Source organism: Spea bombifrons, chromosome 5 (assembly GCF_027358695.1).
Source record: "Spea bombifrons isolate aSpeBom1 chromosome 5, aSpeBom1.2.pri, whole genome shotgun sequence".
NCBI classification, from domain to species: Eukaryota; Metazoa; Chordata; class Amphibia; order Anura; family Pelobatidae; genus Spea; species Spea bombifrons.
In genome coordinates this window covers 86,104,554-86,121,498 of record NC_071091.1, presented here as the reverse complement: position 1 = coordinate 86,121,498, position 16,945 = coordinate 86,104,554, and the positions used below count along the sequence as shown (strand labels likewise).

The window sequence follows — 16,945 nt, the reverse complement described above, 5'->3', positions numbered from 1 at the left end:
ACGGCCTCTACTTATTTTGCATGCTACATATGCAGTGAAATTACAAAAAAAGCAGATTTGTTTATTATTTTACAGTATTTTACAGTGTTTGACGCCTCATGAAACTATTGCTAGTGTGTTGCAACAAGTGAGAAGAATATGATTTGCCCTTTCTGCTGGAGTATCCTCTTGTTCCCAGCAAGAGTGAATAGTTAATTAACTTCAATTATGAACCTGTTCTGCTAAGTTAGAAGCAGCAGGGAAATTAAGGTAGAATTCCACAAACCAATGACTTTTTCTTTAAGCCGCAGTGATACTGTTAATAGTTAAATTAATAAAAATCAAAATTTGGACAGTATAGATGCATTCATTTTCTTTCCTCATTCAATTCCATTTTCATGGAACTAAACCTGATTTAAAGGAAACTCATCTTCCAAACTTTATCCCAATCTGCAACAGGCATAAATATGTCAAAATATAGCATGGTGGTGGACACTAATACTCGGGTCAGATGGTGTGAAAGTAGAAACAGACCTCTAAAACCCCCAGGATAAAACCAAATAGAGTTTCATATGGAGGCACACAAGGATCAGAAAATAATGACAAGTAGTAATAGTACCAGGTGTGAAGAGGATGGCAAGGTCAGGAACAAGTCTAGAACGAGGAGCAAAATCTGACTGATCGCTGAATTGTCCTTTCTGTGGGTGACATGCACCTAAAGTAAAAAATAGGGCAGTGTTGAGGTGACCATGCATCAAAGTGGCATAATTACTGTCTATGTATGGCTGCGCTACATTTAGTCTCCTTGGCAATAGATGACTTCATGACAAAGCTACAGATTTCACTTCTCGGTAGCATTCAATTCATCTATTCCATCTTCTCTCTTTGTTTAGACAATTATGTGCAATCTGAGATTTGTATAGCTGTAATTTGTTTAGTACTGTGTTTCTTGTGCTTATTCATATTAATAAGATTATATATAGATACAAATCTAATCGGTAGAGATCTTACAACAATGTCGTAGGATTGGCAAGACACTTCAAATTTAAGACATATGTTTGAGTCCTAGGTTACCTCTCCAATATATAGGGTGGTCAGGACTCAGATTTTTTTTAATTTTTTCCTTTGGTGAAAACAAACATAATGTCTTGAATATATGAAAAATGTATTTTATATTTCTTACAAATAAAATCAATATTAAGGGCTGTATTTTATTTCCTTGACTTCAGGCTCAAAAAAAGATGAAAAAAACATAATATAATATACTATATTTCTCTATATAGGCACCCATCGTCTTCAATCCAAACTAATGGGTAGAAGTAGAAAACTTGTGGAATAATCATTAATGTGCTTTAATATAGATGTAGTAGACAGAAAAATATGTAAATCACTAACCACTGACCGCAAAAATATTATGTAACTTCATGATTCATATATATTTTTATTTCAGGTGTACAAAAAGAAGACAGAGGCTGCCAAAAAAGAGTATCTTAAGCAATTGGCGGCATACAGAGCAAGTCTTGTATCCAAGGTAACTTCAAATATTTGTGGCATATGTTAATCTAATATCAACTGAATATATTGCCAAAAAAGAGCAAGTGCAATCCAAGAGTGCAAGACTGTTATATTATACACATCAACAGAAGTCATTTGTTGCCATGTTTGCTAAACCACCGTTTACAGAAAGAGAAGTGTAGTACCGTGTATTTGTGGGGAATGAAGCATGCATGTTTTATTATTATTTATTGTTTTAGTACATAAAAGATGATGTATGAAGGTGTTGCTATGGGAAATATAAAATCTGAGTGCCAATGACATTGCTACTTAAAATGTGTGCGCTAATGATTATTATGTGTGGTTGATAAGATGGCATGATGTGACAATGGTAGAAAATAAGATGATAGTAGAGATAAACATTTTGCACTGTTGTACGAGGTAGCCATCCTCACCGCCAATTTAGCCTATATCTCACCTCCAAGCAAAGTATGGTCACTAGAACACGCAAGAGCTTTAGACTAAATGAACGCTTGATGAAGTACAACTGTGCCACTAGACTGCCAAGGAGGAACCCCAAAATGCAAGAAAATGAGTTGTGAGGCTCTGGAATCAGCTTGCTTTATATAAATAAAATGCAATCGGTTAGGGAAGCTACTCAAATGCATCACTGGATTCATATAAATACAGCTGAGGAAACAGAACATAAAATTAATACTCGGCTGTGATATTTACTTTCTTTCTGAATGGAAGTCAACAAAAATCTGATTCCATTTGCAAAAACACACAATTCATAGAATGCTAAGCAGATCTGCAGAGTGGCATCTGAAGAGGTAAGCGATAGATGATTCACCAACTGTTTGAAATTAAGCATACACAAGAATGCAAGATTCTTCAACCCTCTCGAATTTAATATGCCATACACATTTAGTGAATGGAAAAATACATGACTATAAGTTAACTTGTACATAACCCTTTCGGGAAAAGAGTATTTCCAATTAAGTAATTAGCCATCGCAGCCATCACTGTTATAGGAGCCCAACAATTTTGTGTGTGCTACTAAAGGACTGGAGCATAGTCATAGTATATTGACAGCGGACTTTTCAACATCATCAGTGTCATAAGAAATATATAAAGGTGTGGCATTTAGGAAGCATGTAATCATTAGTATGACTAGAAAGGAAGTCTTCATTACTAGCAATATTTACAGCCCACTATGCTGAGCATATACATATGATATAGTTTGAGGGATAGCTATTAGATTGGATAGCCACATCTCATTGAATATCAGTAATAATGCCAGCGCTAAAACAATATTTTTCCTTTATGTTTAATTTGGTACAAGATCAGCAAAATGGAAGGCGATGGTACAGATCAAACAGATTTAATTGCATCAATGTCATATGCGCTATGACAGACCAACCCCATTAAGTTTCTCTGGTAATAAGGTCTGAGTTGGCCCACATAATACATATCCGTAGATCTAACTATGCATTGTACAGGGCAAGTGTGGCATTTTTTCAGGCAATAAGACAATGCATATTAAAGTATGATGAAAGGTTATATCAAACCTTAGTTCATTTTAATAAATAAACCCCAGAGGGATATTTGTGATTAATGGCCAGTATGAACAATTTGATGTTGTTACTAAGAAAAATGGATATTGCATTTTTAGCCCTAGAGAGATTTGAATCCTTAGTTTAAGTTAATACCTTTTATTTGGCCAACATAGAAAACTATGTAACGTAACATAAGCTTTCAGAGGTCTCTTCATAAGACTAAAGACTCCATATGTTACTAGAAAGTTAATAATGTTTTTTTCTAATGCCATTTCAGTTGACTGATGTACATTAATATTCTATCAATCTAAATAAAAAACAGTATGCCAGCTTTCCTTATACTTATATATACTTATTATTATATTTTGGAGCAAATATTAAGCTGTCGATGTAACATTGCTTTATTAATAAACAGAATAGGTAAAATGTACTGGATATAGATGGCATGGAAAATTATATCATTATTCTTAAAAAATAAATTGCTTTACTGATGGCTTGTAACAAACAAGCCACCATTAAAGCACTCTTAAAATTAAAACAACTCATGAGGCTTTACTCTTAAATGGTAAATTCTGACTTTACAGTAGTAAGGCAGACTCTGTAAGTTCAAATGCTGGAACCTGGATTCCTAAAGTCATACAGAACAGGAATACCTCTCTCCTCCTGCCATATGCGGGATTCTGGATTAGGGTAGAGCCTTTGCTGGAGGTGGGGTCTGCTATGGGTGGTTTGGGAAATCGTCCGATAAGCAGAACACCATAGTGGATGGATGAGGCTAAATGTCCACTTCCCCTTCATACCTTCCTGCATTTCCAATGCATAGGGGGACATTTTACTGACAAAGTGTACACTTTTTATTCTTTTTATTATTATTATTATTTTATACACATTAAGGGTTGTAGAACACTGTACTACACTAATACCCAGCAAATATTCTGAGCTTCTAGAAAAAAAGCTCCTGGAAGTAAAGGGGACTTGTATCCTAAAGAGGGACTCTTGGGAGCAATGTTTCCTTCACTCATGACTAATAGTCTGCGCTGAAGCCCTGTCAATAAGCGGCCGTACCCCGAGTACCCGTATCACAGGTATGCTAAATATTTGGCACCAAGCCATCAAAGCGATACCTCAAACAGGTAACTTGGCTATGGAAATGGTGTTAGCTTTTGACAGACACCCCACGTCCGGCCTGTAATACTGTACCACATGCGTGGAAAATGAATGATGGCTTATATGACCCTCATCTGCATTTGTCTGTGTGAATTTACTTTATGTGCTAGCCCATGCTTAGTGGGCATAGGCTGTATAATTCAGTTTATCAAATATGACCAAAGCTGGTAGCTCTTGAAATTAGTCAAAATGATCATACATAAATCATTTGCAAAACCTCCTGAAGGGAAAATAATTACATTCCTATTAGTAACAACCTGTCTTCTCAATAGATGATGGATGACTTAGAAAGACTATCCAAATAATCAAAGGAACATTTGTTAAGTCAATCTAATATAGACCTAGAGGCTTTAAGCCACTAAAATGATTTACATGTATGTCATATTTATCATAAACTCACACATATGTACCTTAGATTGCAATAGATCTTCAACCCATCATTAAAATACTATTATCTTTTTACAAAATTCGATTTATTAAAGGAAATGCATTTATTAAACATTAAAAGTAATTATTTAAAGTAACTTATTTATAAACAAAACCCCCTGACAGAGCTAAAGTGAAAGCATAGCACCTGGTATCCTAACAAAACAATGATTACCAACTGCTTTATATATAAAATAATTAAAGAAAAAAGAACTTAATCCGTTGTCACAGTGGAACTTTTGTTTAACAGATCTTATCTGTTCTTCCTTTCTCAGATTTTGAGTTGTTACTATCAATACCATTATTGTTACTTTAAAAATAAATTCATATATAAATTAGGATAAATCATTTTAGTAAAACAAATGTTACACCTACCTATAAATAAGACATTGTCATAAAATATATACAGTAATTTGCAAGCTCCCTCTTCTTTTCTTTCCTGCTTAATCCTTTTCATTTTAAAATTCCTGCTAATTCCTTGCAACTTCTCTTAACGCCTTTTTTACATTTAATATTCTCCGCATCCTTACCATACTCTTGCTAAAAATATTCTGATGAGGTCCCTCCCTTGTGCTTTTCTTTATCTATACAGAGGGTACCTGGTATTGTCTGTGGTCTGTGCCCCATCCTGTACTCACCTTGCTATAAAAAATATATATATTGGGTCAATTAACAGGCAGATGTATTATCTGTGTTGATTTTCCATTTGTAGACTGCTCCTCGCTGGCACTAAGTGATGCTCCCTTCCAGTCAGTGCCCTAGACATCTGTCTAGGCCACCTAAATGGTGGCGCCAGCATTGTATAGTATCATAGTATACATAATATTATAACATTATTCTATATATATTCATTGAGCACTTCCTTTTTTGTTTAATAATTTTACTTGATGTTTTCTGTGTGCATAAGCATTACAAATATGATTTTTCTGTACAGTTCCCTAAAGAAATAACACATATTCATTTCAAGAATTGCTGTATCCCAAGCACCCCAGAAAGGGCATTAATTGAATTTGCAATGCGCCGCTAGCCCCTTCAAGGCCTTGTGGAAGATCAATTAAAATTCAGGACAGCGTGTATGTAATCTATCATGCTAATAGCCTTTTCACTAAACAGAACTAGCAGTTTACATTATATAAACATAAGTCTCCAGTAGTGGCAACACATCATATCATATTTAACTGGTACTGAGTGTGGCGACATATCTGCCTAACACAACTCCGAGAGCACATAGTTACATAGTTCACACCCAGTACCAGTTAAATACGATATCATGCAATATTTCTTACTATATTTTAATTTCTTTTATTGTATACCATGCAGAGCTGAAGTCATTTTTGTAAGGGAACATAAAACGGAGAAAATGGGTGGATTCCCTTTTTATAAAGCAATTACACTTAATTGCAATTAATGTATTTTTAATTACACGTTTTTTAAGAAACAGGTAGATAAAGTGCTGTTGAATCTGCATCATTTACTTTACTTGTTTCCGCTATAAATCTGAAATGACATGAAGCTAGAACAAATGATCACTGACAGCTCTTTCAGAATGTTGCTAACCATAAAAATATGGTCAGTGACCACAAATAAAATGCTATTCTTTGCAGAAAAGTCAAGCGAGAGCAGAAAATTATTACTGTTAAGTATTGTACATTCCTGAACTGTTTGTCATTCCACTATGTTCTGTGTCTTCCTTTTCTAATGACACGGCACACATGCACACGTATGTGCATATCTATTTATTATTGTTTTATTATTATTGTTTGTTCATATTCCTTTAAATGCAGAAACATTTTACTTCTGGGGCAAAACTTTTCATAAGTCCCTGCTGTATAGGATTATAGTTATCATTATGGTGTAATAAAGTTAAACATTCACAATTTAATTTATTCATACTATGTGTTATTTATAATATATTCTGTATTGTTTTCCAACAGAGCTATAATGACCCTATAGATGTTAAGACATCTCAGTCATCACAGATGATGAATTCCAAACCTCCTGTGTTTCATGGGCCTACACAAGCACACTCCGCTCTTTATCTCAGCTCACCATATCATCAACAATCAACAATGAGTCCTCATTTATCTGCCATGCACCCAGGTATCAACAGGAACATAGCTCCTAAACCCAACAACCAAATGCCAGTGACTGTTTCCCTAGCAAGCATGGCTGTATCTCCTCCTCCAAGTCTTCAGATGAGTCCACCTCTTCATCAGCATCTGCATATGCCGCAACACCAGCAAATATCGATGCAGCAGTCCATTGGAAACCACCAGCTACAGATGCAGAGCCACTCCATTTTACATTCATCAGCAATGCAGCAGGTGCGTCCACATTGTCATGTGAATTTAAATGTGCTGTGCCACCTACTTGGCTGATTATAGAACTTATTTTTTTTAGTACTCCCCAAGAAATAATTATTGAATCTTGCCATAATTTCCCAAAAAGCCACTGATTCTTAAAAGTTTCCGTGCTGGCATTATGTGATTAATTCATTGGAGAAAATACTAAATATATAGTTCTACCAAGTTTTAGCTGATTACCATACTGGAGAGTGAAATTAATGTTTTGTCCAAATGGAACAGCACCTTTAATTATTAACTTTGCCTAAAATGCTAAATAGAAATAGAAATAAAACATATGATTATGTGTCCAGATCAAATTATGAGATTCCTGTATATTTAATATTGCAAAACCTCAGTGAGGCTTTGTATTTGAAAAACTATTTTTTTGTTTTCATAGAGGGGGAGAAAGCATATTACATAAGAGCAAGTTCAACACAAATATTTTGGGCTGGGTACTGAAAGATAAAACTGCAATTTGAAATATGTTATACAAACGTAATATTCTTAGTCACAGTATTAACCCTAAAAGTATATGGTTGTTCCAGAGGAGTCAAGTAACCAAAATGTTTAACTTTCAACACCACGTATTTTCATTTTTTAGATACTAAATAATTCAAAATACGTAGATTCCATTATTAAAATAAGAAACCAATATCATTGTTTTGTAAAACACAGAAAAAATATAAAAAAATAATCAAATACAAGTATTTATTGTAATCCCTGCAGAGAAATTGACATTGAGTAATTGTGGTGTTTAACATAGTTAAATATGCAGTTGTGCATTTTTGCAAATCAAAATCTCTATTTAAAACAAAAAGATAAAAAGTGTTCAAATTCTAAAGAAATAAGGCACTGATACATGTATTTTCTATTAATATGATAGGTTAACCAAATAAGATCCATTTGCCTTATAGTGACCAATAGGAATTCTAATTTCTATGTAGAAACCTTAAAGGCAATTCTCATGGGACATTTTCATGCCAAGGATTACACTAATTACGCATGGTCATCCTTCCACATTAGAGAGAAGGCTGATTCACCATGCATGGTCTGTCAGTTCACATTCAGCACCAACAGCTGATGGTTAGAAGAATATGCATGGTTGGTTGCCCTGTAAGCTTCAATAAAAATATCAATACAATGAAAACAAAGAGAAGATTTGATATGGAAAATCATTTTGGAATACCATGCCCTTAAAAAATGCTTGATCTGCAAAAGAATCAGATGTCCAAAAGAGTCATCTATTGTTTAAGACCAAATGAAAGATATTTCATACAAATAAACTCCAGTAATATAAATACAATAATCAATGCTCTATTTTCTCATATTCAGATACTGGTACATATTTCACTGATTTTACAAAAGTAATTATTATCTAAGGAGCATAATCTCTTATTTCCTGTTACATTAACACATTTAAGAGGAAATGCATTATGATATTCCTGTACGTTTTATAACTTGTTATTAACCACAATTTTTTTTGTTTTCCTACATCTTATTGCTTTAGTGTTTACATGTCTTGACAGCAATTATATTGTCATTTGTGAGGGTGAGCAGTTATCATTGGAATTACATACTTTCTCTCTATCTGTGGGTGACAAGAGCATTAAGGATAATATATATTAAAAAATTAGATATCCACAATTTCAGAGAAGTGTTGGCATTGGAATGAGAAGGAGAAGGTTGTAATGCTAGATTTTCTAAAATCAAATGTGTTGTTGGATATTGCAACTGGCTAACAGTTTCTTTGAGCTTTTAAGTAGCACTTACCTGTACTGTACAGGCTCAATTGCCATAAATTAAGAGAACAGCCCTCGATGAGGTTCCTTTTTTAGAATAAAATTCATACCTGAGAACATCCCTGGGCAGGCTACCCAGAGCTTTCCCTACTTTGAGGGAGCGGCTTTGTGTGGAGGTGGGTCCAGCCTTTCAAATGGGCTGGGCTAGCTGTTTGAGGGGCGTGGTTAGCCATGTGAGGGGCTACCCATGGACAAGGGCAGCCATAGATAAATATAATTGGGCGGGCAGTGGGTGTGGATAAATGCCATTCCTCTGCCCCAGAGAAAGAGGAGAGTGGCTTGGAGATCCAGGGAATTAGCACTTTACTCCAGAGACTCTGGGTCAAATCCTAGAAATGATTTATATTTACGTCATATAAGGAGGTGGAAATCTGGTATAACACACTGTAATAAGCATTATTTAAAATAATATGTAAGTGTTCCTTCAGTCAAAGGAATTTTATCATAATGTGTCAATTTATCAATAATTTATATTGTTTAAATGTACCATCCTCCTATCTTCTGAATGTAATATTTTTTGCAACCAAAAGCAGATTTAGAAACAGCATATCTAGTACTGTTGAATCATGTAATATTTTGCCTCATTAATACGTTTTGCCAAAACACTTTATTTTCACATGACACTACGGCATGCACTGATAGGTTGTTACTATAAAAACTGAATATTGTTTTAACATTTTCCTTGTTGTTTTTTTTATGTGATTAAACCTTAAGAGGAAATAATACAATATCAGACATTTGTTTAGAAGGTACAATGAATATGTGGAATAAATGGAACATCACCTTTAATAGGCATTAGCAAAACTCTTGAGAAATGAGGGTCAATGAAACAAATATATGTTATATGGGGTTTGAAGAATTTGCTTCTTAAAATATTTTTATGATTTGGTTGCCCAAATGAAAGCAAGGCCTTGGTTTTTATTCAGTTATATATTTTAGAGATCAGGAAAAATAATGAGACAAACACAAGATTCATAGACGTTCCACAGGTGTACCCAAATTGCACTAGTTCCTATTTGAATTTCTGAGATTTAAATAACTGCAATGTTTATAATGATTACCACAAGACATAATGGAATCCATATATTTATACCTGATAACCTATATCACTAGGTGGAAAATAGGAAAGCCTAGTATTGGCAAGTATTTACAAAGGGACTTTTTGGTTTAAATAAGAGGTATTAAAGAACTGACTTCTGTTTAGTTATGTTGATCCATCCTTTAGAGTTTCTTTTTTTTTACACATTTGCCTTTTTCCTGGTTCCTGAAGGAAATAAAATGACTGTGTATGATTGCAATCTGGATATTATCTTTCTATCTGCTCTGTGTGAAAAACAAAATTGATAGCATTATGAAAAATACTTTACTATTACTACATCCACAATTTCTTATTGGTTATTATTTTTACTTGCAGACCCAGCTTGCTGTTCTAACTCCGATACCCAGAAATATATTCGTAGGACAAATAGATCCTTTACTACTAATATTAATTTGCAATCAAATATACATTTTCTTTTGAAATGAAATGCGTAGTTTCATATGCTATAGTGGTAAAAATGACATTGCTATATAATTAAATATACATTTTCAAGCAAATTAATAACTACATTGCTATATAATTAAATATACATGTTCAAACAAATTCATAAGAATTCTTATTCTGAAAGTCAAAACTAGATACAGCTTTTAAGACTGAATTTCAAAATGTTTAAAATATTTGGGAGAAGAGTTTCATTAAAAGTGAAATTTCCTCATCTTGCTGTTATGTAAATGTTCTCCATGATGGGCTTTAAAAGGAAAAAAATGTTATGTTACATATTTTAGCTTTTGGTTATTCCGGCTATACATCAGTCTCACTCCCTAGCTGATTTTTGTAAGCATAACATTTTTTTTATATGTCTTCCAATCACATATAAACTCCCAGCCTGGTTCTTGAAACTATTTAACTTTTGGGGACACTGTTACTGTCTTTACTCTCCACAAGTAACGTACTTCCAGACAGTGCTTCCCAGACTAAGGCTACATTTTATGATTTTATTTACTTAAAAATAAATATGTATTCTTATCAAGAAGTCATACCATCCAATATTTCATATGGTCAAAGAGGGACTTTTTTGTTTGGATGGGGTGTGTCTAGGATGTGGGGGCTTTACCAACAGGTTTTTTTGTGAATTTGTGACTTCTAGATTTATCAAGCCAAGTAAGGCATTCAAAAGAATAATATATTTGAATTAAACATTTTAACTTTTCTGGTGTTTCATACACATTATTGTGACTTTTAAGGCCTTACATACTGGGAACCTCATACCCACCAAATATTTTGAGATTGTAGAAAGGAGAGACATCAGGGGTGGAAAGAGGCATAGGGGGATTTGAGGCCAAAAAGAGGGACTGCTGCCCCTAAAGGACACTTGAGAAGTGTGACAAGTATACATGGCAGGCCTCACTATATCTGTGAACTAGGCATTTGCTTAGGATGCCTTTCCCCTAAAAATGTAACCGTTTTATAAATACGTTATAGTCCCAATAAGATTTTTATTTCAGCAGAGCTTCATAAAATAGATATATTTAAAGGATATATTTAAAAACTAGAATTGACAGACTATGACAAGGTAAGAATAACATGTGCAAATGTTTACTTGGAATATATCCTTTTAAGAGACAGGAAATGAAATTACTTATCTTGAAACCAGGTTGTAAACTCATTTGACCGGGCCCTCCTCACCTTATATTTCCGTCCAAATTGGACAAAATGTCCAATGTCCAAATGTGATTAGTAGTAGTATTTACTTATGTCCTGTTTACCCATTGTACAGAGCTGTGGAATATAATGGTGTTATAGAAATCAATATATATAAAAAGACAGGAGCGTATTCTTCAGTTTTTTCAACAATCCTAGTTTTACTAAAAATTCATACTACAAATGTCCTTTGTGTATCGAATATATCTTTATTAAATGTCAGTTTCCTGTAGCTTGGCATGAACAAAATCAGTTTGTTAATTCTAGGCATGATAGAAAACAGTTGGCGATGTTCTCTTGAGAATAACAATGCAAAATATCCATAAAATGTAATTGAACCGCACTTGTTTTACATGTTTTTGAGATTTGATCACGGCTTGTTACATTTTTACAGCAAGTGGACAACATGCAGAGAGCAAAGCAGACATGGGGGCAGATAAAGAGTTGCTCGGTGTTGAAGTAGACATAGGATATACTTACAGTGTGCATACAGTTTTATAATAACATTATGTTAAAACAGAAAAATCTTTTCTTTAAGCGAATATAAATACAAAAGTATAGTTTACAAAGGAAATGTATTTAACAATACACATTTTCTACCAAATACTAAACATAATTAACTGAATAGGATTTACCACATTGTTGAAAGCCTTCAAGTAGGGCCCTCTTTACCTAATGTATTGGTTTGTCTTAGTCTGTCGATTCTGGTTTTGTCATATGCTTTGAATGTATTTACCGTAAGAAGCGTGGCGTAAATTGATGCCGGTATATAAATAAAAGATGATAATAATACACCAGAAGATGAGGACAGCTCTAGGCCACCAGTGTTCCATGTTATACATTACATGACAAAATGTACATTTCTATAATGAAACACTACATAGGATTTTTACCAACTTTGAGGATTAAAATAATAAACAACTTCATTTTATAAGCATTGTACCTCAAGGTCATTTTGAACAAGCATGATTTCGGCAGCATATTTAACTGTGCCATTCTGAAAATGTTAGTCAACAAATCGATATTAGAATTTATTTATTGGAAGGGACTTTTCATTAGTGTAGTTCCTTCCATTATTTACACTCGCTGAGTGGCTTTTTTTCTCATCACTGGAAACATCTTTAACTGAATACAATTCTATATTATTCATTTCTCTTCAGTCACTATGTATGTGCAGCCATTTTCAATCATTGTCTCTTCTCAGCAATATAAATTGGAGTCATTTATTTTTCTTCAGGCAAAAAATGGAAGCATAGCTCTGCCAGACTTTTTTTTTTCTTTTACCCTGACCTTGACAAACCAATCTCCCCTGTTAAGCAAAGACACTTGCAGAAAATCTGCCTTGTTATTTGACCCCAGGGTATTTTTTTTCTTTCTCTTTAAAATATTGGTAAAATTGTACCATTTAAACTTCAGGTACTGAGTTAATGTCTGGTTCATAAATAGCACAGTACTATTAGTCATTTTATATGCTGAATATATAAATATATATAGAATTATGTTAGCAACAGAGCCATTAGGTTGCACATGGAAAAATGTATAATGTATAATTTGAAAGCCCTAAAATATTTTAATTTGAACATTTATTTTACATTTTTGCTTTGAATTAATTTTATTCAAAAGTCTTTATTTTCCTCCCCCCATAACATCGAGTTTTGAAATCCCTACTTTAGCCCTTTGCTTATTTTTTTGTTTTAGTTGAAAAAGAAGTGAGTACAAAAAGAAGCAGATGGTCCCTTTGTGATTGAATGAAGAAAAAGGGGTTCTTAGAACAATACATGATAGGTGTACTCTTATAAAACACTCGAGCCACCTGCTGCCAGTGTGTTTCAAAAAAGACTCTGTTGCATATTTACAGAATTAACAAGCAATGTATCCTTGAGTTTTTTTTTAAAAAATGTACAGACCTCAAAATACAAATATATTTGTTTTCAAAGTCGATTACATTTTCCTTTTCACAAAATGCATATATCCTGTGTTGTTTTTATGCAAAAAAAAGAAAGGAAACTTGCATTTTTTTGTAACCTTGGTTTTCTTCACAAAATACATTTTCATATTTGTTATTAAAGGATTCATTTGAAATTTACATTATTTAACCCATTTTAAGTGTCTTTTTTGGTATAGCTCTATTTGTATGTTGGCTTCTTGTACAATTATTTTGTTTGTTTCTTTGTTTAGGGATTTTCTCTTCAACAAGAATATCAGAATCTTATTAACCCGACATCTACAGCAGCCCAGGTCGTTTCACAAGCAATGGAATATGTTCGTTCAGGTTGCCGGAATCCTCCTGGACAAACTGTAGACTGGAACAATGACTACTGCAGTAATGGGTGAGAAGCCAACCAGCACACTCTAGTGTTGCAAATTAGGATTTTTTTTTTCAATATTTGGGGATGTCTATCTATCAATCATTTCTCCCTCTATCCCATTTTTTTTACATAAGAACCAAATATGTTGTAACATACTTAAGGAAACTAAGTATGCAGTTCTAACATCTTGTGGATCAGCATTGCATAGTTTGCCAATATAGTGGGATCAGCCCTGTACGTTTATTGTTATGCCTTGAGGCCTTCTGAACTTCTTATGTGGGGGACATTTTTTACTATTTTATAGTGTGGTGACTAAAGTGAGAAATTAAAAAGGTACAAAAACAGGGTCCTTAACCATCTCCTTAACATGTTTATATTCACTTAAAACAGCTCCTTCCATTTTCTTTTCCAAAATAAGAATTATATATGTAGTGGCGTATTCTGACCTAGGCCTACTAGGGAGAGGTGCCACATAACCCCACTAACCAATGGGCTAGTTATAAGGGAGATTACTGATCTCCACAACCGGCCCATAAACACTATGAAGGGTTGTGCTGAGTTGGCATATTCTTCCATAGTTTCCTGTTGCGCTTCCTTTAAAAGTGGAGCGATGGGATATGATGTCATATCCCAACACTCAATAGAAAGGACGCCACTGCGTTAGACCTAGGGCACCTCCGAAAGTAAATGCGCCACTGTTTATATGTAAATGTATTTGTGTGCACTTAATCATAAAATCTCGTATTCAATTTTTTTTTGTCTAAACATGTTAAGGTATTTATATGAAAATGTTGGAATAATAGAATTTATATTTTTACATATTAAACATAGGGATATTTTTAACAGTGGTCCTTAGTGAAATACATCAAATATTTTCATTTGGAGTTGTATATTGGTTTTAAAAAAGATGTTATGGAATAAATCTGTTTACGGAAAAAAAAAAGATCCCTCAAACATGAATTTGTTTTTATATTTGACCAGGAATATGCAGAGAGACAAAGCACTGTACTTAACCTGAAACCCGAATCACGTAAAGAACCGTCTTTCGGACGAGGAATGCAGGGACGGCATTTGTCAAGGATTGCACCAAGTGATCACAGGAGTTTTGCATTTTATTAGAAAATATAAGTTGCTAAGCACTTAGGACATTAACGTTTGTGGGCTATCCACTCTGGGAATAAACAAATAAAAATTAGTCTTGCTTTTTTTGCTTTTACTTTTACAAAAAAAAATCTTTAAATGGACATGTCTCCCTTTCCTTACTGAAAGAAAATCGGATCATTCAATTGTTATGTTGGTTTTGCTGTGAAGTGCTGCACTAGTAACTAACTGCCTTAGCAACAGTAGACATCTCGGATAAAAGTCCTGGATTCTCCATTGGTTTTCATAATGGTTGTTTATATAAATCAATGAAAGACTTTTTAAATGGCTTGATGTAGCACTCATAGAAAGTTTGTAAATAGCATCTATGTCCTCTCTTCTAGAGCATAAAAAAATGTGAATGTTTTTGTAGCTAAATTGCAATTTGAAACTCATGCATTCCAGTTGGTTAATTTCAGAAATGGGGCAAAATTGGCAAGCAGTCATATTTTTACTTGTTTTTTAATGCCTAATATGTCTATATTTTGAAAATATTTTGGAGAAGACATTTCTCCAAGAAAATGAAAATAATATTATTAATAATACTGTTATTAAATAAGGAATTTGGTCACATATCTATGGAGAAAAAGAAAAAAAATCTACTTGGGGCATAGGGAAAGCAAACATGTTTATTTTGTACTGCGTTCAAATGGCTTTTTGTATCACTTGTGTAACTGTTAGTAAATGTCATTATGTCCTTATCTGTATAAAACTGCTAAATGCCGACATGTTACTTTTGATGCAGAAACAGATTGGAAACAGCTAAATTATAACCTTGATATATGGCTATGTACTATTGTTTCTTCATACTGTGTCTGTATTTAATCTTTTATTTTTTAATGGAGCCTGTTGCGCCTATTTATGAAATAATAAATCTAGGTGTTTGTAAGTAATTTTTTTCTTAGCATTTTAAATATGTTTCTTTGATGTTTTTACTTTTGCTGGAAAAAATATTGATTCACAAATCATGTGAACATGTTTTCCTTTCTACTGTGACATTCAATAAAGCCAAACTTGCATTTTTAAGCTACAAAATAAAACTGATCATTTTTTAACCCCATTCCTAGATGAGTTTAAGCAGATGAGAAGAAACACGTGTTGATGTAGCAAATGTTTGTCTTTTCCTGTGGTAGAATGCTATAAGGCCCAAGAGTAAATAATACTTAAAATATGAAATGTCCTCTCCTCCTCGATCACGTTTTGGCTTTGGAACTTAGCAAGAGGATGGTGATAAATGATTCTTATAAACTCCTATGATCACACGTCAAATCTAGTGATAGGACCGTGAAGCAAGGAAAAATGCCCTAGTTGTGCTGTATTTAACATGAATATGAAAGGTCTTTTGACAAATGGGAGAATTCCCCCAAGCCACAGATCAGTCAAAATGTCTTTTTAAGTGAAAGGCAAATGGAGGAGACGCAAAATCAAATCTTTTAAGATTAATCATAGAACCTTAAAATGTTCTTTCATGTTAGTACTACAGATATCCCAATTGTATATTTATTTTATTATGGTTCTCATATTTAATTTGAATTTAAGAGTTTAAGAATACTCAAAGTATATAGCACATACCATACAGTAAACCCACTACATTGCTCTCCTAGAAAATATGCAAAATATTATTCTATTTATAATTTAAATATAAATCAGATTAGATTAGTTAGCAGTAATGTGCTATCATATGTTCATATATGTTAGCAAAGAGTGGTATTTACTTCAGGTGAACCAACACAGAGGACCAAATAACCAACAGTGATTAATTACTTTTTGGTGGATGACAGCAGTCAATATATTCTTAAAGAAATGTATAAATCTAAGGTAGGTGGCCCCAGGTAGGACATTGTTAAAACATTTTGTATAGCAGCCTGTGCAATTGAGTTGCCAAAACACATGCCTAGTCTCTTCACAGGATGTGTAAGTTGAACAACCTGCAACTGCTGTCTAGCTGTGTGCGTGTAACGTCACCACCAGATATATTACACCATGT

At 33.6% G+C, this 16,945-nt stretch overlaps 1 protein-coding gene across 1 annotated transcript in view; it reads left to right on the top strand.

The window, feature by feature from the left end:
• The window catches only part of TOX (thymocyte selection associated high mobility group box), a 118,248-nt gene extending 102,250 nt beyond the window's left edge, over positions 1 to 15,998 (top strand). Inside the window, exons 6-9 of the mRNA XM_053466882.1 lie at positions 1,430 to 1,510; positions 6,560 to 6,949; positions 13,688 to 13,839; positions 14,800 to 15,998. Coding sequence (XP_053322857.1) covers positions 1,430 to 1,510; positions 6,560 to 6,949; positions 13,688 to 13,839; positions 14,800 to 14,836 — 660 coding nt within the window. The 3' untranslated portion in view covers positions 14,837 to 15,998. The remainder of the gene's footprint in view (positions 1 to 1,429; positions 1,511 to 6,559; positions 6,950 to 13,687; positions 13,840 to 14,799) is intronic.
• The last annotated feature ends 947 nt before the right edge of the window (positions 15,999 to 16,945 follow it).